Here is a 26655-nt window from a genome sequence, read left to right as displayed (position 1 = left end):
TAGCATTGTTATTTATTTTATTACTATTATCCCGGATACCTGATTGGTGTCATGATTCAGGAAGGAGTGGTGTTAGAAGAAAGCAGATACACATGTCTACCGCCATCTACTCTTGGTAAATCTAAGTCTGCTGTGGTGAATTGGTTTGCAAAATAATGCAGACTAGATTCCCCCCTTCTCACCTTAGGTTTTGTTTTTGAGAATCATTAGATCTGCATCTCAGGTAAAGGTAAGGAGTGGGAGGAAGAGGGGATAAAGGCCAATGGGCCACCGGGCCTCTGGGCTAATTAGAGAAGGGTCATCAGTGGTTTCTTGGTCGTCACACTCACTGATTTCTGATGCCTTCCCTCTGTGTCTCTGTTGGGATTTCTGAACTCTTGTTAATTAGCCTCCTCACCCCTTTGCATAGTATATGGATTTACGTTCTTCTTTTTTTAAAAATTAATTTATTTATTTTGAGAGAGACAAGAGACAGCACGAATGGGGGAGAGGCAGAGAGAGAGGGTGAGAGAGAGAATCCCAAGCAGGCTCTGTGCAGACAGGCTCAAATGCACGAAACTGCCAGGTCATGACCTGGGCCAAAATCAAGAGTTGGAGGCTTAACCGACTGAGCCAACCAGGCGCCCCTGTGGATTTACTTTCCATTATCAGAAGCAAATACATCCCTGCAGGGAACATGCAGATGGGTGGGAAGTCTTTTCTTGAGCAGATTAATGGCACGATAGAAGGATGACTGTTGGATGGGAACTAGGGAGAATGGGAACTAATATGTACTGACCTGCACTCCTTTGCAGGACCAGGCTGGGTGAAGGAGCTTGCATGTTGCCATCATGCCAACCCTGCAAGAAAAGTATTAACTCCATTGTAGAAATCTGCCCAAGGCCACAGCTAGCCCATGGAGAAGGGAGTCCAACCCAGATCTATTCAATGCCAAGGGTCATCCTTTATAGAAAATCTGAGAAACTCCACTGACTCAGAGCTATAAGGCCAAGTCAACCTGGCTTGGGGAAAGGACTGCTCCAGGGAGGGAAGGTATAGTTTATTCTGCTTTAAGGCCTCCTCCCAAATCCCCCAGGAGATGAAGCACTGGAGCTCAGTTATGTCTTTGGTCCAGGTAGAAGATTGCAGTTTGTTGCAAAAAAAATTGATCTCCATCAGGCTATTACTACTTGTGGTTATATTTAACTATTGTTCAGTTGCTCAGTAGCTTTTTGTCATGGGGGTGGGGAATAGGTCAGAAGCCCAAGGAACTATTTCTGGGCTCTTGCCTTTGGGAAAGCAACCTTGTCCTGTTTACACATCCTCCCTCTGGATTTGCACAACCTGACCCAGAGGTGACCCAGAAAGGTCACCCTCCAAGCCCAGGTAAAGAGAGGCAACCAAATAGTCTCCAGTTAGCCAATGGCTATTGAGCAACCAAGGGAGCCCAGAACCCTACAGAAGGCAACTATGATAAATGTAGAAAAAAGAGCAGCGTCAGACTCCTTGGACTGCTGGAGCAGAAACATAGTCCTATCTGGGGGCGGAGGTCCCACAGTGCAAGTTCCAAGCCCCTCTCTCACATGACTCTTGGGCCAGTCACCCTTCTTAGCAACCACCCAGTAATACCACCAAGCTGAGGTGTCAGCACAAGCATGAACCCTAGTTTATCTTGTAGAGTGAGAGGAGGAAGAAGGAAGTCTCTTATTCAGCAGTGAATAATAGATGGATGAATCAGGTCTCCTTCAGAAAACAAAACTGAAGGGAAGAAGGGGCCTGAATATGTCACTGCCAAGTCCCCAGAAACCAAAAAGCCTGCATCAACCTGTCAGGAACTGGACATTCTGCCAATCCTGAACTCCCAGAACCAACCTGCTTCCTCCTCTTTTCCACCAGCTATTTCAGACTCTACCAGTGGAAGCTCATCTTCAGCCCTCATTTTCTTTTTCAAAAAATTTTTTTAATGTTTTATTTATTTTTGAGAGAGAGAGAGAGAGAGAGCAGGGGAAGGGCAGAGAGAGGGAGGCACAGAATCCGAAGCAGGCTCCGGGCTCTGAGCTGTCAGCACAGAGCACAATTCAGGGCTCGAACCTGTGAACGGTGAGATCATGACCTGAGTTGAAGTCAGACACTTAACCGACTGAGCCATCAAGGTGTCCTTGGAGGAGAGAATTTGAGAAGTGGCCAAACCCCACCAATAGCTCTGTAACTGAGGGGCGGTCTTCACCAACTAGGATTGGGATGGGGGCTAAACAAAATATACACACTTGTTGAGCCCAGCGCGGTCCCTTGGGACCAAATACATGTATTTGTTCTTTCTCTGTGATAGATATTGTCCTTTGGGGGATCGGGGGGGTGGGGGGAGAGAGAAAACTTCTCTATTGAGTTTGCACATTTTGTGACTGCCCCAGGAGCTTCATCACCTCCCCTTCTACCATCCTAATCCAAGACCTTTCTTCCTAAATGGCCTTCCTGCTTCCTATTGGGTCCTAGAGTTTATTCTCCATACAGCAGCCAGAGAGATCTTTTTAACAACATAAATTGTGGGACACCTGCGTGGCTCAGTCTGTTATGCGTCTAACTTCCGCTTGGGTCATGATCTCATGGTCTGTGAGTTTGAGGTCTGCATTGGGCTCTGTGCTGTCAGTACAGAGTCTGCTTGGGATCCTGGGTCCCCCTTTCTATCTGTCCCTCCCCTGCTCATTCTCTCTCCCTCCTCTCAAAATAAAGAAACTTAAAACGTAAATCCTTATCTTGTCACTTTCTTGTTTAAAACTGTTCAAATGCCCCATCACACTTAAGAGTAGAATTTAAACAGTTCGCCATGGGTGACGGAGCCCTACGGTGACCTGCACCCCGCTGACTCCACCTCCCATCATTCTTCCCCGGGGCCCATTCTGATGCAGCCACACAGACCTTTGTGTCTGAGCTCACCAAGACTATGGCCTCTTCAGGGCTTTGGTACTCGCTTTCCCCTTTGCCCAGAATACCCTTTGTTCCTACCTGTCATGGAGGACTTGTCTGACCACTCAAACGAATTGGCCCACCGCCCCCCCCCCACTCACCCCCATGAGTGATACTGACTCAACCAGTCTCGTCTAGTATTCGCTTACTCGTTCATTGTCTGTCTTCCCCACAACAACACAAGCCCCAGAAGGGAAGGCACTGTGTCTATCACTGAATCTCTAGTGCCAAGCAGAACCTGGCGCGTAGATCTCTAGTATTCGTCAGATAAATGAGCTTTTCAAATCTGAACAATCCTGAGAGGTATGTGAGAAAACGGAGGTTCTGTCAGACTCTGGATCAGAGTCCTGGTCGGTCTGAATACAGTCCTCGCCTTCCTTCCAGACACCTCGTCCCTTTCCACCGCGGGAGCAGCTCCCCTACCCCTCCTCACTTAATCCCCCTCTCCTGGAGGGATAGACCGGAATTCCAATCTTGTCTCCGAGCCTGGTGCCAGCTCCCAAGTCCTCTCACGTTTCGGGGGCTCAGAGATGCCACCCTTTTCTTAAAACGGACCCTGTCGGGTGCGTGCAACCCCCCTTCCCTGGGTCCCCAATCAGGGCAGAGAGGAGTCCCGCACCGTCTATGGTAAAACCGGACGGGCCCCCTAGCCCACCGGTGGTATCGCCTCAACTCCCCGACTCTGTCCCTCTCCCAGCTGGGGAGCCCCTGGGCCGCGTGGGGGCGAGGAGGAGGCTCCAGGCGTCAAGGGCAACGAGGACATTCAGGCCCGAATTGGGGATGGGCCAACTTGGCGCAGTAGAACCTTTCTTCAGCGAGGCCTCGTTTGCCGGCCGGGCGGCTTTGGAGGAGACACCCGGCTTAACCGTCCCTCCCGCTCGCACCCTCCCCCTCCCGGCCCAGTCTGCGGAGGCGCGCCTTCCTGCCCGCCCCGAGTTCGGGGGCTGCTGCCGCGGGAGCGTTCCGCCTCGCTCCGGAGGCCCCCCCCCCCCCCCCGGCGTGGAGCTCCGAAGCCTTCGGCAGCGTCTGGCCCTTCGGAGCTGTGGTGGGCGAGGGCCCGCGGGTTTCCTCCAGCTGGGGAGGACGCAGAGCGGAGGCGGAGGCCGAGGAGTTTCCAGGCCCGAGGCCCGGCGGGCCGGGGCGAGGGAGACGCGCCCACCATTCGCCATCCGGGGCGCGAGCGGTCCTCTAGGGACCTCGCCGGCGACCCGTAGCTCGGGCACGCGCCTGTCGCAGCCCGCAGGAAGGAGGGGTCCGGCCTGAGGCCCAGGGCGGCGGCCGCCATGGAGATCCCCTCGGCCCAGGGCCGGCGCCTAGGGCCTTGGGGGCGGCCCTGACCGCCCTCCTCCCTGCCCGGACCGGGTCGCGGACGTGCCCCCTGCGGCATTCGGCCACCTCTGCGTCTCCGCCCTCCCCGGGCCGCGCTGCTGCCTGGGCGCGGCGGCGGCGACGGCGCCCTGTTGAATGGGCTGTGAGGGCCCAGGTTTGAAGCGCTGGCGAACGCGGCCTCCGGGGGCGCAAGGCAGCAGCAGCGGTGGCGACCAAACGGGTGTTGGAGTTGGCGGCGGCCATGGAGGGCCTGGCTGGCTATGTATACAAGGCGGCCAGCGAGGGCAAGGTGCTGACCCTGGCCGCCTTGCTTCTCAACCGGTCTGAAAGCGACATCCGCTATCTGCTGGGCTATGTCAGCCAGCAGGGAGGGCAGCGCTCCACGCCCCTCATCATCGCGGCCCGCAATGGGCACGCCAAGGTGGTGCGCTTGCTGTTAGAACATTACCGGGTGCAGACTCAGCAGACGGGCACCGTCCGCTTCGACGGGTAGGTACATCCCAAATCCTCTCCAAGCGCTCTGAGAGCCCCCCGCTCCCCCCGCCTCCACTCTCTCTTCCTAGAGGTATCACTGCTTCCTTTCTGTGCATCCTCCTGCCGCATTAATGACCACTTCATCTTCCAGGGCTAATACTTCATCCCGTGTGTTGCTCATCCTCCTCGGTCCCTACCCCTCATTCCCTCTCCTCTGTGCGTAAATAGCCACACCTCTGTCTTGATATCTAATCGGTATTCTTCTCCACTAGAGAGTCTGTGAGCAAGTAGTATGGAGGAGGTGCACCTTTCCAGGTTTTACCTTTGTCGATGGTGGGGGTCGGAACCGAGAGCAGAAATTAACGCGGTCGGCAATTAACATCGAAGACTTCTGTTTGATGACTTAGTTGGTCACCCCGTTTTTACTCCTTCAAGTGATGGTCCCTTCAGGCAGGTTGCTGGGGCCTTCATGTCAAAATAAGCGCCTAGAACTCCAGCGTCTGGAGGGGTCGTCGGGCAGCCAGACATCCCAAGACATGATTCTGACTCTTCCACGTTCCTCGAGGTAGAGCTGTTGGCTGCAAAAATGGCCCTGGGCCTGGTATAGCAGATGATGCCATTGTTAATATACGTTATCTTGTGATATTGTGAGGAAACTTGATTGTTTGCTCTTCTTTGAGATGGGGAGTTAAATTCATATTGTCGCAGTTAAAGTTTGGTTTTTAGGTCTAATGTACATATTTTTGGGGTGTGATAATAGTTAACGCAGAATTGTCAGGTTTGACAGTGTCTGCTGTGCTGGATGATTATAAAGTGTTTTACAGATTACAAACTTCATTGATTGCATTTGTATTTGTTGACTTTTGTGCCAGTATATGAGCCATTCTAGCATTTTTTTTTTTTTTTCTTTTTGAGGCGGATGTGGTCCAAGCACAAAGATAAGTATCTTTAGTTTTGGTGATTGAGAACTGCTTGGTTAAAACCGCATTGAAAAAGCACTTCTTGGGGCGCCTGGGTGGCGCAGTCGGTTAAGCGTCCGACTTCAGCCAGGTCACGGTCTCGCGGTCCGTGAGTTCGAGCCCCACGTCGGGCTCTGGGCTGATGGCTCAGAGCCTGGAGCCTGTTTCTGATTCTGTGTCTCCCTCTCTCTGCCCCTCCCCCGTTCATGCTCTGTCTCTCTCTGTCCCAAAAATAAATAAACGTTGAAAAAAAAAATTAAAAAAAAAAAAAAAAAGAAAAAGCACTTCTTGGTGATGACTAGGGCATTGTTGAATTTTGGTTGATTCTTTTTTACGTTTAAATAATAAAAGCTTTTTCTTCTGTTTTAGATGAGAAGAAAATATTTTAGAGTATTACATTTTAATGAAACGATAGCCTGTGTTGGTGGTTAATCTACGGTGCCACCTCCCTAGACATTCAGGAGATGGTCTTCTTCCTGTTGATGAAAGATGGCAACCTGATTCATGTTTGCTTTCCCTTATTGGCTTCTTTGTCCTTTCTATAACTACCTGCATTCCCACAGCCTTTCCTATACCTGGAGAAGTGCCACAGAATGACCCCTGAACTTCCAGCACCATTCCAGTTGTATAGGTGCATGCATTCATTGAGATATAACAGCTCCTGGGAACACCACAGCTAAGGAACTTGCTGAGGCCTGTTGGGAAGAGGGGAGAATAGTGGTGAGAAAAAAATAGTTTCCTAAAGTATTTGGAAAGGCTTTGCTTACTGCTGTCTTCCTTAACTATCAAAGAGAAAGGTATTTTGAGATGGAATCAAAAGAACTTGAAATGACTAGAAATGACTAGAAATACAGCACTGAGCCTGTATAGTAGTGTATCTTGCCCGGTGTTCTCCCCCGGCCAGTAAAATCAAAGAGTTCAGTGGGCAAACACTTACTGAACTCCCGTGTGCCAGGCTCTGCGGTAGGGATTGGGTATGCAGAGGTGAGTAACGTACTGTTCCCACCGTGGGGGAAGACAGTCTAGCGGGGGAGACACAAATAGCTATATAAATGAATAATTACAGATGCCTTGCCATTTAGAGTTTTAGAAGTCTTTCGGACTGCTGAGGGAGTATGAGAAGAGGAGGTGCTCAGCTTTGCCTGGGGGAATCAGAGAAGGCTTCCTGGGTAAGGTGATGTCAGAGTTGGATCTTAAAAGAAGTGAGAGAGAGAGGCAACAGCCTGGTGAACTTGCAGTGACCAGTGTTTCAGTGTGTTTCAGTGTGGTCATAGGAAGGGATTCAAGCTGGGGAAATTGAGAAGAGATGTGGGAGACTGGAGAGAGGTGGAGGCCAGATTTTGATGACCCTTGTGGGAAACAGCGAGTCGGATTGGTGAGGCTGTAGTTGCGAGCGGTTCTGCATTTGAGATTTTGGCCAAGCGTTCTTTCTGTTCTTCAGTCTGCCTTTTTGGTTTGTGGATTGTTACAATTATGAATTTCTTGGCTGCTATGCAAAGGCAGTGGAGAATTTTATTTATTAAATGCCCGCAGTGGGCCTAGCCCTATTTATTACATCTTCTGTGGAGGATACAGAAAAAAATGCAAGGTTTCTACGTTTGAGGAGCTTACCAATTAATTAACAAGAGAGAATTGAAGTTCATGACCACCTTTCTGCCCACTCACAGCACTCTGAGATTTTGCAGTTTATTCCCGTCATTTTGGCATTTCAGAACTAGATAAAAAAGAGTGTTATTTGCAAATGTCATGATTTCACTTTGCACTCATTCCAGACATTGTGAAAATGGCCTGAATGCGGTGTTAACAATATGAAGCTCACTCATCCGTTGGGGGCTGGCTTTTTGAGAAGTACTTAGCTAAAATCCCCCCTTAGGTTCCATTGGCACTTGAGAACCATGGCCAGGTGGGGACTAGCAGGTTCTCTCTGTGTGCTGAGCTAGATTAGTGTTTCCTAGTTTTTGGTCACTTGTGTACCATCTTCACAATTTTTTGTCAGATTGTTCATTATTCTGTTATTTGCTCGATTTTTTTTTTAAGTTTCACTTTTTATCTTCATTCTAAGCAACGGTTATCTATGTGATTATGGGTTTGATATAGTATGTATTGTGTGTGTGTGAGAGAGAGAAAGAGAGACATTAAATATCTTATTTAAAAAAGTTATTTTTAAGTCTATGTTCTGCCTAAAAATTTCTATTATACCTTAGGAAACTAAAGTGGATTCATAATAGAGTCTCAAGGAGGAAGGGACTACCTACACCTACCGAGATCAAGCCCCATGGTGATATTTGAGCCCTTGTTCATATTTTTAGGAGGAACATTTGAGATTATTTTACTTATGGCTTAATATGCGAAGACTAAAATTGACAGACAAGTAGGCAAGAAAAATTACTTGAGTGGAAATGAAAGAACCTTTAGTTGGAGAATGGAAAACTATTAAGAATGTTACAGAAATGGAACAGAACAGAGGTGAGGTGTCATGTGACCATGGAATATTGTGTTGGCCTGAGTTCCTAGGGCCCACCGCCAGCTCTGGGCCAGAGTTTGTGGGGAACCCTTATGCTAAAAGAGGTTTGCTGACATGGATGGGAAGGAGAACAGGACCTCTGGGAATTCTGAGGCTTTTTGTTGAGTTCTCTTATTTTAAAGTCGGTGCTAGTACTAATACTTTCAATGTCCTGGTAGAGGGCAGGCATGAGGGGCACATCATCATTTGACTTCATTTAAAAGTCATTGTTGGGGAGTATATATTTTAAGAAACTGCACTTGATCTACTAAATGATTTTAAGGACTTTGGTTAAAATAAAGTATTGATCATTTACATTTAATGAATTTTTATTTCCTTTTCAAATGCTTGAACCAGACATTTTTATTTCAAATTGAACCAGGAAATAGTTGAGTTTAGTTTTGTGATCAGAAATGTTATCTTTTATTGTGAAATATTTGTCATCTGGTGTGTGTGTACATCTTGTTTAAAAAGGTGAATGTCAGATTTAGTTTCTTGATATTTATGTATTTACTTACTTAATTTTATTATTATTATTTTTTTTATGTATCTCTACCCCCAACATGGGGCTCGAACTCACGACCCCAAGATCAAGAGTTGCACGCTCCACCGACTGAGCCAGCCAGGTGCCCCGGTTTCTTGATTTTTTTTTTTTTTTAATTTTTTTTTTTTTTTCAACGTTTATTTATTTTTGGGACAGAGAGAGACAGAGCATGAACGGGCGAGGGGCAGAGAGAGAGAGGGAGACACAGAATCGGAAACAGGCTCCAGGCTCTGAGCCATCAGCCCAGAGCCCGATGCGGGGCTCGAACTCACAGACCGCGAGATCGTGACCTGGCTGAAGTCGGACGCTTAACCGACTGCGCCACCCAGGCGCCCCCGGTTTCTTGATTTTTAAAATGAAATACATAATAGGGAGTTTGCATTGCAGTTTGGACTGAGTCTAGAAAGATCATTGTTTTATAGTGCTTCTCCCATATGGACTAAGTACATATTGCGTTAATTTTATTATATTTTTATTTTCTGTTATAAATGTGTTTGGTATGTTGTTTTGAGGCAGTTTGTGCTCATAATTTCAGCTGAATTTTATGGACAAAGGAACGTCATAGATTTTAGGCTTATAATTCCCTTTAATCTGTTTAATTTTTTGTTTAGATGTAGAAATGCAAAATTTACTAAGGCTAGTGTTTCTGAAGGACTGGTCATTTTCTAATACATTCTGCAGTGAATATTTTGTCCTAAACTATTTATTTATTAAAAATTTTTTAAGATTTATTTTAGAGTGAGTGAGTGGGGGGAGGGGCGGAGGGAGGGAGGGGGGGAGAGAGAGAGAGAGAGAGAGAGAGAGAGAATGAGAATCTCAAGCAGACTCTATGCTCAGCAAGGAGCCCGACGTGGGGCTTGATCCTACAACCTGAGCCAAAATCAAGAGTTGGATTCTCACTGACTGAGCCACCCAGATGCCCCTGTCCTAAACTATTTAAAAATTTTAATTGCCTCAATAAAAATAGATAATTGAAACTTTCTTGAGGCTTCTGTCACATCGTTATATGGAAAAGTGGAAATGATTAGGCTGCACCACAGAAAGTGTATTTTTAAAGTGCAAGGGAACTGGGGCGCCTGGGTGGCTCAGTCGGTTAAGCGTCCGACTTTGGCTCAGGTCATGATCTCGCAGTTCGTGAGTTCCAGCACTGCGTTGGGCTCTGTGCTGACAGCTCGGAACCTGAAGCCTTTTGAGATTCTGTGTGTCTCTCTCTCTGCCCCTCCCCCGCTTGCATTCTGTCTCTTTCTCTTTCAAAAATAAACATTAAAAAAAATAATAAAGTGCGAGAAAACATTTAACTATGTAAATGTAACTATATATTAACTATGTATTCATTTTTGATAGACTAATCATCAGTTTCAAAATGCTTTTTAAAGTTAAGTTAATGTTAACTTTTAAGTTAATGTCATGTGTTATGTTTCCTTACGTTTGATGCATTTTATAGTTTCTAGTGTTTCAATCTCATATAAACCTTTTAGTTACATATCTGTAAAATAAGCATAATAATATCGACCTCGTAGGGTTACTGGGAGGAGGGCATTGTGAGGATTGAATGAGATACATTGCATGTTGAGTACTTAATACAGTGAGTGCTTGGCACATCAAAAATATTTGTTAGCTATTTTTGTTCATTTAAACTGTTTTTCTTTAATTGTGTCTCATTTTTGTTTTTAATTATGCATATTTTTAGTTAAGGTATAATATCTAGTAAGGTGCATAAAGTTTAAGTGGATAGGGGCACCTGGGTAGCTCAGCTGGTTAAGCATCTGACTCCCATCTGGCCTCAGGTCATGATCTCTTGGTTCGTCAGTTAAAGCTCGGCATCAGGTTCTGTGTTGTCAGTGAGGAGCCAGCTTGGGATTCTCTCTCTGCTCCTCCCCTGCTCGCTCTCTCTCTCAAAATAAATGAGTAAACTTAAAAATAAAAAAAAAATTTAACTATACAATGTGATAAAATTTTAATATGTTTACATCCATGTAAACACCTTCTAGATCAGTATGCAGGACATTTTAATCATTCAGTTTCCCTTGTGCCCTTTCTCCATCAGTTCCTCTCCTTTTCCTTCTCAGAAGTAAAGATTATTCTGACTTCTATTATCATATATTAGTTTTGCCTATATTTGAACTTCCTGTAAAGGGAATCATACAGTATACTCATCTGTCTCTTTTTTTGCTTAACACATCACTGTGAGATTCATCTGTGTAGTTGCATGTATGGGGTTTTTTTATGCTCTGTAGTATTCCATCGTATGAACCTATGGCAGCTTATTCTGCACCAGATATCGTAGGTGTTTCCAGTGTTTGACTTCTACAAATAAAGCTGCTATAACCATTTTTATGTAAATGTCTTCACTGGTGGTTATTCGTGTTCATTTCTCTTCAGTTACATGCCAAGGAGTAGAATTGCTGGGTCATGGGGTTGGTGTATTGCTAAACGGTTTTTCCAAAGTGGCTGGAAACATTACATTCCTACCAGCTATGAGAGTTTGAGTTGCTTCACATCCTGACCAACACTTAGTATTATCATGTCAGTCTTACTAATTTTAGCCATTCTGGTGGCTGTGTATTGGTGACTCCTGGTTTTAATTTGCATTTCCCTCGTGAGTAATTATCTTGAACATTTTTTTTCATATGTTTATTGGTCACTTGACTATCTTCTTTTGTGAAGTGTACTCATTTAGTCTTTTCACCCATTTTTTAGTTAGGTTGTTTGCCTTTTCTTATTGATTTGTGAAATACATTTAATGGAAATATCTTCTCCCAGTGAGTGGACTGCATATTCACTTTCTTCACAATATCTTTTGGTGAATTGAAGTTCTTAATTTTTTTTTATTAAATTTTTTTTTTTTTCAACGTTTATTTATTTTTGGGACAGAGAGAGACAGAGCATGAACGGGGGAGGGGCAGAGAGAGAGGGAGACACAGAATCGGAAACAGGCTCCAGGCTCTGAGCCATCAGCCCAGAGCCTGACGCGGGGCTCGAACTCACGGACCGCGAGACCGTGACCTGGCTGAAGTCGGACGCTTAACCGACTGCGCCACCCAGGCGCCCCTGAAGTTCTTAATTTTAATGAAGTCAGATAAATCAGTTTTTTATATGATTAGTGCTTTTTTTGCATTCTGTTTAAGAAATGGTCATTAACTCCAAGGTCATTAAGATAGTCTTTTTTTTTTTTTTTTAGAAGCTTTTATTGTTTTGCTTTAGATGTATGCCACTTCTCTAATTTTTATGCATAGTGTGAGGTAAAAGTCAAAGTTACTTTTTTCCCATACAGATACTTAGTTGCTTTAGGACCATTTTTTTAAAAAGAGACCATACTTTCTACCTGATTTTCAGTGGAGCTTTTGTCATAAATCAAGAGACTATGGGGCGCCTGGGTGGCTCAGAAAGTTGTGTCTGACTCTGGATTTCAGCTCAGGTCATGACCTCAGGGTTGTAGGATTGAGCTCTGCTTAGCGTGGAACCTGCTGGAAATTCTGTCTCTCTTCCTCTCCTTCTCCTCCTCTGCTTGTGCGTGCTCTCTCTCTCAAAGATTAAAATAAAATAAAATTAATTAAAAAACTATGTGTGTGAATCTACTTCTGGATTTTTTGTTGTTGTTGTTGTTGTTGTTCTATTGATACACTTGTCTATCCTTGTGCCAGTGACACATTATCTTAATTACTGTAGTTGCCCTTTTTTTTTTTCCTTTCAAGATCCTCTTGGTTGTTCTAGGTCCATTGCATTTCTGTATTCCTTTTAGGATTAATTTGTCAATCTCTACATGTGTGGCTATGCCCGCATGCGCGCGCGCGCACACACACACACACACACACACACACACACACACTGTCTCTCTCATCCACCCCTGCTGGGATTTTGGTTGGAATGCATTGACTCTATATATCATTTTGGTGGAGAATTAACATCTTAACACTATTGAGTCTTCTAACTATGAACATGGACTATTTCTCCATTTATTTAGACCTTTAATTTATCTCAGGAATGTTTTGTAGTTTTCAGTGTAGAACTCTTATATATTTTTCATTAGATTTATTACTAGGTACTGATATTTTCTGATGCTGTCACAAATGATATTTTTTTGGTAGTGAAAGAAAAATTTTTTGAACTTCGTATAATCATGACACTAAAAATGTTAATTTTAATTTTACTGAATTGTTTGCAAAAGGTACGGTTGGCAGCCATTAAAACCATCACTGATGTTTTGTCTTCTTTTTTGGACTTCCAGTTTAGTTTAAAAAATCAATTAACAAATGGCACTTACAAAAAATAAAATTTAGAAAAGAAACTTCAGAAACCTGGTTTTTTCTTTTTCGAGGTTTGTCTTCCATACAGTAAAAGGCACAGATCTTAAGTGTGCACTTTGGTGAGTTTTTTTGCCCTAAATATCCACCCATGTAGCCACTACCCAGGTCAAGATATAGGACATTTCCAGCAGCTTTAAGCCTCTTCCCAGTCAGTCCTACCCTTTTCCCATAGGTAACTGCGTAAGTCCTTGTTAGAAGACTTTTGTGTCATTTTGTGTCACTTGAAAGTGAAGAAGTAACTGCCTGAATTGTTATAAAGTGGGTCTTTTGTTTTCAGCAGAAACAACAGACCGATGGTGTCTTGGAGGTGTTGTTAATTGGAGTTAAACTATGATGTTTTTATTATACCAGAGGAATTATACTCTTCCATTTCATGGACGATATAATTTGACCTGTGTTATAACATAAGGCTGTATAGTGAGGAGCTCAGCAGTGAGGTTTTTATTTTTATTTATTTATTTTTTTCAACGTTTATTTATTTTTGGGACAGAGAGAGACAGAGCATGAACGGGGGAGGGGCAGAGAGAGAGGGAGACACAGAATCGGAAACAGGCTCCAGGCTCTGAGCAGTCAGCACAGAGCCCGACGCGGGGCTGGAACTCACGGACCGCGAGATCGTGACCTGGCTGAAGTCGGACGCTTAACCGACTGCGCCACCCAGGCGCCCCAGCAGTGAGGTTTTTAGTATAGATTCTTAACTCTAGTAAATACTGCTTTTGTTTGATCTTTTTCCTTAACACTTCCAAGTATACTTATTTTAGTGGTTCAAGCACAGTAGATGTAAGTATTTGTAGCAAAAATCTACTTTTTAGGGCTGATGCTTAGTAACGCGATAAAAAGTTGAGAAATTGAGGTTGGGGAAAAATTGAAGGTAGACAGATCGACAAGATTGGCCTCCTTGCACGTCTGATTTTATGTAAGTAGTGAACCTAGTGTATATGAGGCAATAAGTAAGTGGTGACTATGAAGCCAAAAAGTGCAAGCACAGACTGAAGGTCAGGGAAGATGCCCACTTGTTTTTAGGAAAATGCTAATTGTTTCCTGCTCTTAATATTTTCCCCCAGTGATTTTGTTGAAGAACATACATAAACCCCTAATGTAAGCACATATATACATGCATATTTTTAAGACTTCTACATTTTTTAAATTTATTTTTATTTTTTGAGAGAGCTTGTGTGTGCACGCACATACGCACAAACCGGGGAGGGGCTGAGGGAGAGAGAGGATCTTAAGCAGTTTCCATGATCCATGTGGAGCCAGACTTGGGGCTCGATGCCATGAACTGTGAGATCACGACCTGAGCTGAAATCAAGAGTTAGCACAACCCACTGAGCTAGCTACCCAGGCACCCCTTGAGACTTCTTTTTATTTATTTATTTTTGAAAGAGAGAGACGGAGGGTGAGCAAGGGGAGGGGCAGAGAGGGAGATACAGAATCTGAAGCAGGCTCCAGGCTCTGAGTTGCCAGCTCAGAGCCCAATGCGGGGCTCGAACCCACGAACTGAGATCATGACCTGAAGCGAAGTCAGACGCATAAGTGACCCAGCCACCCAGGGCACCCCAGAGACTTTTAAATTGGAGTATAACAGAGAGAAATGCACTAATCGAACATGTTTTTTCAGAAAGGGAACATACTCGTTTAATAAAGTTCCTTTTGTGCTTTCTCCCACTCTCTACTCCCCTTAAAGGTAAACAGTGTCCTTCTGACTTCCAACACTACAGCTAGGTATATACATGTAGTAATATAACATGTACTATGTTTGGTTGACTTTTGCTCAGCATTATGTTTATGTGATCCTTCCATATTGTATGGAGCGGGAAGTTTTTCATTCTCACTGCTGTGGTAGAGGTATATATTTGATTAGCTCAGATAATCTTAGGAAGAAGTTATCTGCTTAAATCCTTGTTTTCCTAAAGCAGTTTTCTAACACAGCGTCAATATAGGGATTAGGGTAGCTTTCTTACTGACATATAGAGAGAAACTCCGGTCCGTGAGGGATCCCGGGAAGGAGGAACATGCTTTTTCTTAAGAGCCAGTGCATCAACTGGGTGGTAAAGAAGTTACGAGCCTCCGTACATTGCCTCTGTGTTTTCTGAAATGTATTTACTTTTGCTAGTAAAAAGTTGGTGATTTTTTTTTTAGGGTTATATACGTTGGTAATAACAGTAATAGATAGCTAACATTTATTGAGCTTATACAAGGTATAATAAGTACAATGCAACATGCTTGACTTAAGTCACCTGATTTTATTTTCACACAAACTAACGCTTTATTTGCATTCTGTAGATTGAGGGTTTTGGTCAGTGCAAACGAATACATTCTTTAAACTTCTCTCAGGGCACATGGCCTCCATTTTCTGACGGTTTGTTCTTTTCACGAACAGGTATGTGATTGATGGCGCCACTGCTCTTTGGTGTGCAGCAGGAGCTGGACATTTTGAAGTTGTTAAACTTCTAGTCAGCCATGGAGCCAACGTGAACCACACCACAGTAACTAACTCGACCCCCCTGCGGGCGGCATGCTTTGATGGCAGACTGGACATTGTGAAATACTTGGTTGAAAATAATGCCAACATCAGCATTGCCAACAAATACGACAACACCTGCCTGATGATTGCAGCGTACAAGGGACACACTGACGTGGTCAGATACCTTTTAGAACAACGTGCCGATCCCAATGCTAAAGCACATTGTGGAGCCACAGCCTTGCACTTTGCTGCTGAAGCCGGGCACATAGATATTGTGAAAGAGCTGATAAAATGGCGTGCTGCTATAGTAGTGAACGGCCATGGGATGACGCCATTAAAAGTAGCTGCCGAAAGCTGTAAAGCCGATGTCGTCGAACTGTTACTCTCTCATGCTGATTGTGACCGAAGAAGTCGGATTGAAGCTCTGGAACTCTTGGGTGCCTCCTTTGCAAATGACCGCGAGAACTATGACATCATGAAGACGTACCACTATTTATATTTAGCCATGTTGGAGAGGTTTCAAGATGGTGATAACATTCTGGAGAAAGAGGTCCTCCCACCAATCCATGCTTATGGGAATAGAACTGAATGTAGAAATCCTCAGGAACTGGAATCCATTCGGCAAGACAGAGATGCTCTTCACATGGAAGGCCTTATAGTTCGGGAACGGATTTTAGGTGCTGACAATATTGATGTTTCCCATCCCATCATTTACAGGGGAGCCGTTTATGCGGATAACATGGAATTCGAACAGTGTATCAAGTTGTGGCTGCACGCCCTGCACCTGAGACAGAAAGGTAACCGGAATACCCACAAGGATCTTCTCCGATTTGCTCAAGTTTTCTCACAGATGATACATTTGAATGAAACTGTGAAGGCCCCAGACATAGAATGTGTTTTGAGATGCAGTGTTTTGGAAATAGAACAAAGTATGAACAGAGTAAAAAATATTCCAGATGCTGATGTCCACAATGCTATGGACAATTATGAATGTAATCTCTATACCTTTCTGTATTTAGTGTGCATCTCCACCAAAACACAGTGCAGTGAAGAAGATCAGTGCAAAATTAACAAGCAGATCTACAACCTGATTCATCTGGATCCCAGAACTCGGGAAGGTTTCACCCTGCTGCATCTAGCTGTCAACTCGAACACCCCGGTTGATGATTTCCACACCAATGATGTCTGCAGCTTTCCAAATGCACTTGTCACAAAGCTCCTGCTGGACTGTGGTGCCGAGGTGAATGCAGTAGACAATGAGGGGAACAGTGCCCTTCACATCATCGTTCAGTACAACAGGCCCATCAGTGATTTTTTAACCTTGCACTCTATCATCATCAGCCTGGTTGAAGCTGGCGCCCACACTGACATGACCAATAAACAGAATAAGACTCCGCTAGACAAAAGTACAACTGGGGTATCTGAAATACTACTTAAAACTCAAATGAAGATGAGTCTCAAGTGCCTGGCTGCCCGAGCAGTTCGGGCTAATGACATTAACTACCAAGACCAGATCCCCAGAACTCTTGAAGAGTTTGTTGGATTTCATTAAGTGACTGGATATGTAAAATCGTTTAATGTGGTGCTAAAAAGTAAAGGACTTTAATCACAGACAATAGAATTATGTGTTCATAAATTCTGCTTTTCTTTCCATTACCCTTCCTCCCTACCCATCCTTCCTTAGTTCTGTATTTGGTCTTTTTGCCTCATGATGTTGACTGATCTCAAATACACTTTAAACAACGCCACATTGTTTAGGTGTAACTATAATCTAAGGTGTCTGGATATTGGTCACTTAATCCTTTCTTTCTTTCTTTCTTTCTTTCTTTCTTTCTTTCTTTCTTTCTTAATTGAAGTATAATTGAGATACATTATATTAGTTTCAGGTGTACAACATAATGATTTGACATTTGTATTTTTTTTTAAGGAATGAATATAAAATATTTTATGTAACAAGGGACGTTTATGATTTGAAGTCAATGTTTTAAAAACTGCCTACAAAAGTATTTCTGTTAAGCCTGTGTCAGCGTGTTATCCTTGCAGCAGTTTTGAGGATTTCATGAAGAAGAACAACTAAAAAGGACCATAAGAGTAATGGGATACCCCGGTGTTCTGCGTGTGCCCAACTGCTGCACGTAGGTTTTGCTCTTCCAATATTTATGCGGAGTGATACGGCACATCATAACATCAGGAGGATTTCAAAAAATACTACTGCAGATTAATCTGAAAATGTGCTAATTTCATAATAGTTATAAATGTATCAAGTTAAATCCATTGGAATTATTGCATTATGCTGGGTGGTACACACAAAGGAGTAATAGTCTTAAAGCAATTTTTCAGAGAATATCGATGGACTCTTTGCCATCAGGCTTAAATTCTAAAATTCTTTGGTCTCTGTTTTAAGGTAACTTCTCTAAATTGCAGCAGCCTGCATTTGAACTCAGCTCACAGACATGTAAAAATTATGAATACTGTGTTTTCTTATGAAACAAATTGTCACAATATAGTTACACCTTCTATTTTTGTCCCTTTCTCCCTTTCCTCCTGTGTGGTCTCTTTTAAAAATTGAAACTACTTTTCCAGAGGGCACTGTTTGTGCCCCCCTCATAAGGTGTTTATGATGGATGAAAAGGAACAAGGATGTTTTTAATTTTTTCACTTTCTTTACTTTGTCCCTTATAATTAGTAGAAAAATCACTAGTGTGGTATAGGAAATGAAATGTTTTTGATGATAAAAGTAATTTGCAATGCTGTCTGGATGGTATTTCTGTCTGAGAGCTGAAAGTTCAACCACAAAATGTCACTGATTCTGATAGGCTGTGCAGAGGTCTTTTTGTTTTGTTTTGTTTTGTTTTGATGGCAGCATTTTAAGTGTCAGACTAAAAGAGTATTCTGTGATTATCTTTTAAGCATCACAGAAATTCAAGTAAAGGATATACACCTATTTCTATTTCTATTGATGTTAAAAAATGATAAAGTAAAATGAGCTATATCTGTATTTTTTCTCTCTAGTGCCAAATGAATGCCTTAGCTACTCGTAGTGCATGGTACTGTAAGTGAAGACCAGCTTTTTTTTCGTTAATGAAAAGCATTATGATGCTGTAACATCAGCTATAAACTAAAAAAAAAAACAAAAACAAAGAAACCCCAAATCTGTATGGTTTCAATGAGCATTTTATGTCTGCATATTGTTTGGTGAAGTATAAGAGAAAGGTTGCAGTTGAAACAGTATAAAGCATAAATGACCAAGCCAAAATTAGCACCTAGGGCCTTAAATAAAAGATACCCCACAAAATGAAATAGTTTGAAGGGTGGGAGGGATTGGAAGGGGGGGAACCTTAAAAACTTTTTCCCCTAAGGATGCAAGATACCTTTATGGCCACTGTAGTTCTACTTCATGCTCTTGTTTCAGCTAGGAACGTTTGGATGGCAAATTCTGTCATGGTAATATATTTCTGTTTTCCTAACCTGAGGTCTTTGCAAGGAGGGTTTTCAGGATGGTTTGAAGGGAGATACTTGAAAGAGCCCTAATTTGAAAGTTACTGGCCTTGATGATCCTTCCGGTGCAAATCAAGGAAATACTGTACCTTGCTCTTGGCAACTCTCGTGGCCTGAAAGAGAAAATGCACGTCCTCAAGGTGAGTGAATCACACCTTTTCCACAGCTTAGGTCAGACCCTGTATCTTTCAGACTTCAAGGCCTGTGTCTCTGACAGTCTGAGGAATGGCTATGATACTTGGTATTCAGTTGGTTCCATTATGAATGTGTATGATTTTTAAACACCAAAACTTAAAATATCAGATAATGTTGCATGTTTTAAAAACCATCCCTCTGGCTACCCAGGACCAGCACTCTTTTAGATCTTACGTATTCATAAAATGAGGATGATGATTATATGTACATATTCAGACATCAAAATTTAATGACAGTGCTTTTGAGAAGGGATGCATGCTGGAGAGCGCAGCTGCTGACTGGAGTGCCGACAAGGTTGGAGAGAGAGTGTGAAGACAGTGGGAATAAACTGTGAGCTCTGCTAATGGTAACATACTTTTCTACTGTAGTGTCGTAGTATGTTGTGCACTCCATTGCTAAGGATCTAATTCTGTCTTGTAAAATAAATCCAAATATGTATTGTGAAACATCTGTATAAAACCATTCTTGAAACAAGTGATCTACATGCCTGTTTTATTTGTTTTTGGTAGAATTATTTTAAGTATGTTTAGCCAAATCCTTCCCAAGCTTAAATGTTTTGTGTGTTTTAAAAAATTTATTATTATTATTATTATTATTATTATTTTTTTTTTTTTTTAAGGAAAATAAATCGGTAAGAAAGGTCAATAGTTCTGTATCTCAGCTCATGAGAACTCCAGGCTGTCTCCATTTTCCAGCCACTTTTGTCATTTTCTGTTTATTATTGGTAGAAGTATGCTTCGGATCGTAAGTCTTCCTTGATAATATTACAAATTCAGTCAAAACTTCTTTGTCTTGCTCAGTAATTGTCCTATAAATTTGGTTGAACGAGAGGCCCAGGAGGATGGATATCTGGGCAAACGAGGTGAAACTTAGGTGGGTTTTCCGTTTTTAAATAAGAGTTGGTGAAACTGAACCCTTGAATTTAGGTGACTCTTCAACTCAAGGAATGGGCAGCAAATCCATCCCCTCAATTGATTAAAGAAGGGGGAAATTTTTGTTGTGAGAACTCTGACACCACATGGTTTTCTTCACTCTACTCTGGATTGCTCCAGCAGGCCACAGTCCCACTACCTTAAGGTTCTTTGCCGTGGGAACTTCAAACAAACGAGCCAAAAAAGCAAGCTTTGGTCTTGCTTGTTTCTGGGAAGGGTTTTGTTTCAGTGGACTACTAGTTGATTAATAACCGATAATTAGGGGCAACCTAGGTAGGTACGATAGCGCTGTTTGAAGTAACAAACGATTCCGGGGGGGTGCAGCTCCCTAAGTATCAACTCTGTGTCTGGCAAGTGGTTTTGCAAATTACATATCCCAAGGGAATGACAGCCGTTACCAGTCTCCACTGCAGTTGAGGCAGCTACTTTATGGATAGGACCATTTTGGATTACTCGTGCAGAAACTTTCCTTTTTGGGAACGGGGCGCGGTGAGGAGGTGAGTTGCTGGCCCTTGGGTTACAGTTTCCTGGGTTTAGAAGCAGCCAGTGATTGAACTAGTGAGTAGGTGGACAAAAGTAGAAAGGGCTTGTTTTTATGGTAGATTTTCTGTAAAAATCCTAAATGTTCCTTTTTAGTCTAGCCACAAGTATCTATGTACAGATGACTCTTCTGTTTTCCTCACTGACTATGCTGTAACACTGAAATGGGTTAAAGAAAACAAAACTCTGCCTTTTGCTCTATGGAAAGTTACCAGTCCATAGGATGTTAAGCTGTGTGTTTATTTCCACTCTGAAAACGCACAGCTCTGCTCTGGATACCCTTTCGGGAAGGTAGAAAGCTCCTAGGTACGTATGGCACCTTGCAGGGCTCTGTCATACACGTCTGGCAGACTTGCCCAAGTCTTCAGATGGCCTGGGTTGTACGTACAGCATCCTCTGTCCCAAATAGGGGATCTGGAATAAGTCCACTGATAGTGATGGTAGATACATTAATTTTTAAAACTGTAAAGTAAATGTGGTCTCTAGTCCTAGGTTTGTGGTGTGTTCATTTGTGTTAATGTGCAGGGAAGGGACATTGACTTGATGGTTATGGGGAGTATATCTTGATGTGTGTACAGGGGTGAGTATTGCTAAATTATTAACAGCTTTTCATTTAGGGGTGAGTCATGTGATGAGTGGCCTAATCAGCAAAATGAAGGAGCAAAGATGCAAGCTTTGCCCAGTGATGAAGTAAACAAGGTTTTGTATCTGTCTTTTATCAGGTGTTGTAAAACTTGCGCATGGCTTTTTTTGTTGTGGCTTATTAGTAATTGGTGGAGGAGAAAAGATGAGGAAAACCCCTCAGCTTTGCTAACCACTCTTTTCAGAGGTACATCGTTGGGGAGTAAAATCTGACTGGCCTAATGTGTTGAAAAGATCCTATCCTTTATAATATTCACCCCATCCTGTAATCCTCCGCATTGAGGAACTACATTGTTGTATTCTAGTAATTCACTGTGATTTATAACAAACCAGTGATGTCATTCTCTTGTGCACTTTTGTCAAACCATTTACGTGACTTTAATAAACATAGTGAACTTGCTGACTGCACCAGAGGTCTGTTAGTGATTATATTGCATGACATTTTCTATTTGAGTTTGACATGTAGAATCATTTTTAATTTCGTGGCAATTGACAGTCCTAATAGCCCAGCTAATTTGAAACTAACAATATTGCTGTGTAAAAGGAAAAAAAAAAACCGGTGTTTGTGTTCAGTAAATGTTTGAAAAAAAAAACCAACCCTGCCTTGCAGTTTGTGTCTTTATTGTTCAGTGTGCCTTAGTTGAGATGATCTTTTGTTGAATTTATTTAAAAAAGAGTTGTCAGAGTTATATGTGCCTGGGGAAAAAAATGCAGATAGTAAAGAAAAATTCAAATTGTAAAAAAACAAAACAAAACAATGCCCTTCTCATCTCTACCTGCCTCCCTCTCATTTAGACTCTTTTTTTTTTTTTTTTTAATTTTTTTTTTCAACGTTTATTTATTTTTGGGACAGAGAGAGACAGAGCATGAACGGGGGAGGGGCAGAGAGAGAGGGAGACACAGAATCAGAAACAGGCTCCAGGCTCTGAGCCATCAGCCCAGAGCCCGACGCGGGGCTCGAACTCATGGACCGCGAGATCGTGACCTGGCTGAAGTCGGACGCTTAACCGACTGCGCCACCCAGGTGCCCCTCATTTAGACTCTTAAGAGGGCTGTCACTATTACTAGTTTTTTTGAATAGCTTCCCAGAATTTTTGTGTGCATATATGTTTTTTTTCTCCTTTTCATTTTTTTAAAAAATGCAAATGGACTTTTTCTTATTCTATTCTGCATCTTGTCTTTTACATTTACTATATCTTAGGCTTTTTCATTTTGGTGTGTAGTTTTGTTTTGTTTTGTTTTGTTTTTTTAAGCAACTTTATAGATTTAATTCTGTGGGTGGACTTAACATTTATTTAGCCAGACCTTGTTGTTGGACTTCTAGGTTTTCAATTTATTGATATTCTAAATAACGCTTCAGTGAACATCCTTGTATACTATGTTCATAGAACAGATTCATTCCTAGCACTGGAATTTCTGGTTTAGTGACTGAATATTTAGAATTTTGATAGAGAACATTTAATTGCCTGCCATCTACCTATACTCTTACATCAGATTTTATCTAACCATTTAGTTTTTGCCAAGGTGACTAATGAAAAATAGTATTTCATGGTTTTGATTTGTGTTCCTTTATTATGAATGGGGTTGACACTTTCATATATTTACTGGCCCATTTGTATTTCTTTTGCTTGCTTTTGGGTTGTAGTCTTTTTCTTACTAGTTAGAAATTCTTTGGAAGTTTTGGGAAATTTTCTTTGTCATAGGTCACAGTTTGTAGTTTGTTTTTTGACTTTGAATATAGTTGCTTTTATATCAGAAGTTTCCATTTTTATGTAGCCAAATTTATAATTTTTTAAAATGGATTCTGAGTTTTGTATCTTGCTTATAAGGTTGTCTCCATTCCAAGATGATAAATCTTTTTTACCCATGTTTTCTTCTAATGCTTTTATGGCTTCTCCCTTCCATGTCTTCTCTCTCTTCTTTTTCTCCTCCTCCTCCTCCTCCTCCTCCTCCTCCTCCTCTTTTATCTATCTGAGGGGCGCCTGTGTGGCTCAGTTGGTTAAGCATCCAACACTTGATTTGATTTCGGCTTTGGTTTGTGAGAACAAGCCCCGTGTCGGGCTCCCTCAGTGACAGTGCAGAGCCCGCTTGGGGTTTTCTCTCTCTCTGCTCATCCCCCACTCATCTACTCTCGTTCTCTCTCTCTCTCTCAAAGAACCATTAAAATAAATCAATCTTTTATCTACCTGGAATTTATTTTGATGTAAGGATCCAGCTAGCCGAATAGCTGGATTGGTACTGATACCAGTCATAAACCAAATTTCCATTATGTAATGAGATCTTTTTCTGGGTTCTCTGTTTTATTCTGTTGATCTCGCAGTGTGGTGGACTGGGGATTATTGTCACGGCTCTATCATTTACAAGCTCTGTGGCCTGGGGTAAGTTACTTTTCTGTCCAAGCCTTAGTTTCTGTAAATCGGGATGATAATATTTAACTTGGACTGTGATGAGCAAACAAGAGAATCAAGATGCTTACCTAACAGTAACAAAGTGCTTGACATAGTGAAGTGCCTGGGTAATGTTAAATGTTAATACTAGTGGGGCTAATTGTTCATTTGTCTTCTTTTGGGGAGGGAATATAGTTTTTTTATTATTGTATGTTTATTTTTGCAGATGAATTCCGGTGTCATGTTATGTTGAAAGTTGATTTTGTTTAGCGTTAAGAGATTAATTTAGGGAGACTTGCTGTCTCTGTAAGTCTGAGCCTTTTTATCCAAAGGAGAGATAGTCCCAGTTAGTGAAGTCTTATGTCTCTTAGAGATTTTTTAAGGTGTTTTTTTTTTTTTTTTTTTTTTTTTTTTTTTTTTTTTTTTTTTTTTTTTTTTTTTTTAGTGAAGTTCTTGCAAATATATTCCTTTTACTATTAGGTTCTGTGTTTATATTATGGGTAGGAGCTTTTTTTTTTTTTTCAATCACATACTTCTAAATGTTAATGTTTTTACATAGGCATTTTATTTTATTTATTACAAAAAAATTTTTTTTACGTTTATTCATCTTTGAGAGACAGAGAGAGAGACAGAGCATGAGCGGGGAAGGGGTAGAGAGAGGGAGACACAGAATCCGAAGCAGACTCCAGGCTCTGAGCTGTCAGCACAGAGCCCGACGTGGGGTTTGAACTCACCAACTGCGAGATCATGACCCCAGCTGAAGTCGGACGCACAACCGACTGAGCCACCCAGGCGCCCCATTTACATAGGCATTTTAATGGATTTGCCTTTTTTTGAAAAATGAAATTGTTCATTGCTTTTGGATGTCGCAGATACACTAATCATCATTTATAAGTGAAGCTTATTTTGCCTCTTACTTCAGTATTCATATTCTATATTTCTTATAGAATTATAGAACCAATTAATATTGGTTAAGATTATCCAAAGAGTATTAAGTGGTGGTATTGGAGCACATCCTTGGCACATGTTTGTTTTAAAATTTAGATTTAGGGTAGCCATTCCAGTCCCTTCCTAAAGACCTGAAAAAACCATGTAGTTCAAGTCTCTCGTTTTATAGCTGAGGATGTAAACCCAGAAAGAAGTGTTTTGTCCATGTAAGGTCATACAAGGGTTGAATGTCAGAGCCCAGGGTCAGCTCTGGGTCTTGACTCACGGAGCAGTGCTCTTTCACTCTCAGACTATTAGGCTGGCACAAGCAAAGATCCTCTTAGCACCTCTGCCAGGTCTGAGCCGGCTGTAATACCCAGCTGGACTCCGGAAATCATCCAGACAAATTCTAAATCATTTTTTTTTCTGTGTTTCAAGTAATGTCTGCTGTATTAAAGTAACAGACGATCAGACTAAAGAAAATACTGGCAGTAATATATTTCATCAGGTACTTAATCTAGAAAATGCCTGTGTGAGATGTAAATTTCAGGTGGTTCATAAAGACTTTGCATGTTGACAAGCATAGACAAAACTAGCTATTCTAATTTCTCTGTGCTTTGTACATGTGGTGTGCTTGGTCTGTCCTGAGTGCAGTACTGGGGCGTGTTCCTGCCTCCAGCAGACACGCTGTATCAGGGATGCGCGTACAAAAATAAGAAACATGGTCCCTGCCCTTGATAAGCTTGTCATCTAGCCAGATGTCCCTATTTGAAATCTGATTTTCTGTTTTTCCTCAGATCTTCATTTTAATTTCCCAAATAAAAGTTTATGATGCTACCTTTTGACTCTGGCTTGGGCCATTTTCTGAAAACCTTTCAGGAAACCGTGTCATTTGAGTTGTTGCTTGTCGTATTTTTCTGTGGTACCAGGGAGATAGGGGCAAAGAACGTGCACAGCTGATTTAGAAAGGATGAATCCGTTAAGGAACAATGCCCCCTTCTTTTTTAAGAAAATCTTTTTTTCCTGCTTCTACCCTACTTTGAACCTGGTGAGTTTGCTGGGGACATTTTAGCCTGTACCTTCCTGAGAAGTTACAGAGCCCAAGTGCCAGGCTTCTAACCCCCTCTCCACGCTTTACTAGCAAAACTCGTCCGTTCCTGTTCCTGTTTCAGTTTCCGTTTGGAACATGGTGTCCTACTTTAGTGTGATGTCAAAGCTAATGGAATAGATGGTGACACGAGAGCACTGGCCGGTTTTAATGTGGTCAATTAAGCCCGACTGCCCCTTGCGAAGAGCCTAGATGACGTAAATACTCACAGTAGGACAATTTCTTGAGATTTCAAAAAAAACGGTAAAAAGTAGTACAGAGTAAAGGGCTGACACGACCTCGGCTGGAGGTGAAAACGAAGGACAATGTGGTAGTGAATGAAAACAGGAGACCACTCCCCACTAATAGCTGTATTAAGTTAAGTCACCCAAGGCATATCTGGTGGTTGGAGAGACCTGGCCACTTCCTGTACAGGGTGAGGTGTGGTTGCAGTGAGTCATGCAGGAAAAAGCACGATTAAGCTGGCTGTTTCTCTTACAGGCTGCTTGGAACCCTGGGGCTTGAATCCGGGGGACTGGCTGAAGTCTAGAAGTCTAGTTTTGTATTCCAGGAGAGCACTGATGCTAAGTGTTAAATGCTAAATGCTGATGGAGACAGCAACTTGTCTTTTAAAGACCTCTAGGAAAGGCCAGTTCCATACCTTCTGTGGAAAGCCCTTCCGCTTTTATTGTCCCCTCTCTGCTGTGTTTGTGTTCGCACTTTGCCCCTTCCACCTGGTAGCTATCGTGTGACCCAAGGGCAGCTGAGGAAGGCACCACTGTTTAAGAAACTGACCATGACGTCTAGAGAATATTGTGGCTCTGGATTGCTGGTTCTGTAAATGTAATGTGCTTAGCATTACCTGACAGGAAATTGGATCTGTGAGGTCTGGGGTAGAACTTGGTCTGTGGTTCTGATCAG

The 26655-nt window shown here is 42.4% G+C and overlaps 1 protein-coding gene across 1 annotated transcript; it reads left to right on the top strand.

Moving 5' to 3' along the window:
• Positions 1 to 3911: 3911 nt before the first annotated feature.
• On the top strand, positions 3912 to 17147 carry FEM1B (fem-1 homolog B). The gene is made up of 2 exons (XM_030317840.1): positions 3912 to 4761; positions 15443 to 17147. The coding sequence occupies exons 1-2, from the start codon at positions 4514 to 4516 to the stop codon at positions 17076 to 17078; spliced, it is 1884 nt and encodes a 627-aa protein (XP_030173700.1). The 5' UTR covers positions 3912 to 4513; the 3' UTR covers positions 17079 to 17147.
• Positions 17148 to 26655: the final 9508 nt, after the last annotated feature.

This window comes from Lynx canadensis, chromosome B3 (assembly GCF_007474595.2).
Source record: "Lynx canadensis isolate LIC74 chromosome B3, mLynCan4.pri.v2, whole genome shotgun sequence".
Taxonomy (NCBI): Eukaryota; Metazoa; Chordata; class Mammalia; order Carnivora; family Felidae; genus Lynx; species Lynx canadensis.
The sequence above is the reverse complement of the archived record's forward strand: the minus strand, read 5'-3'. Positions and strand labels throughout refer to the sequence as shown.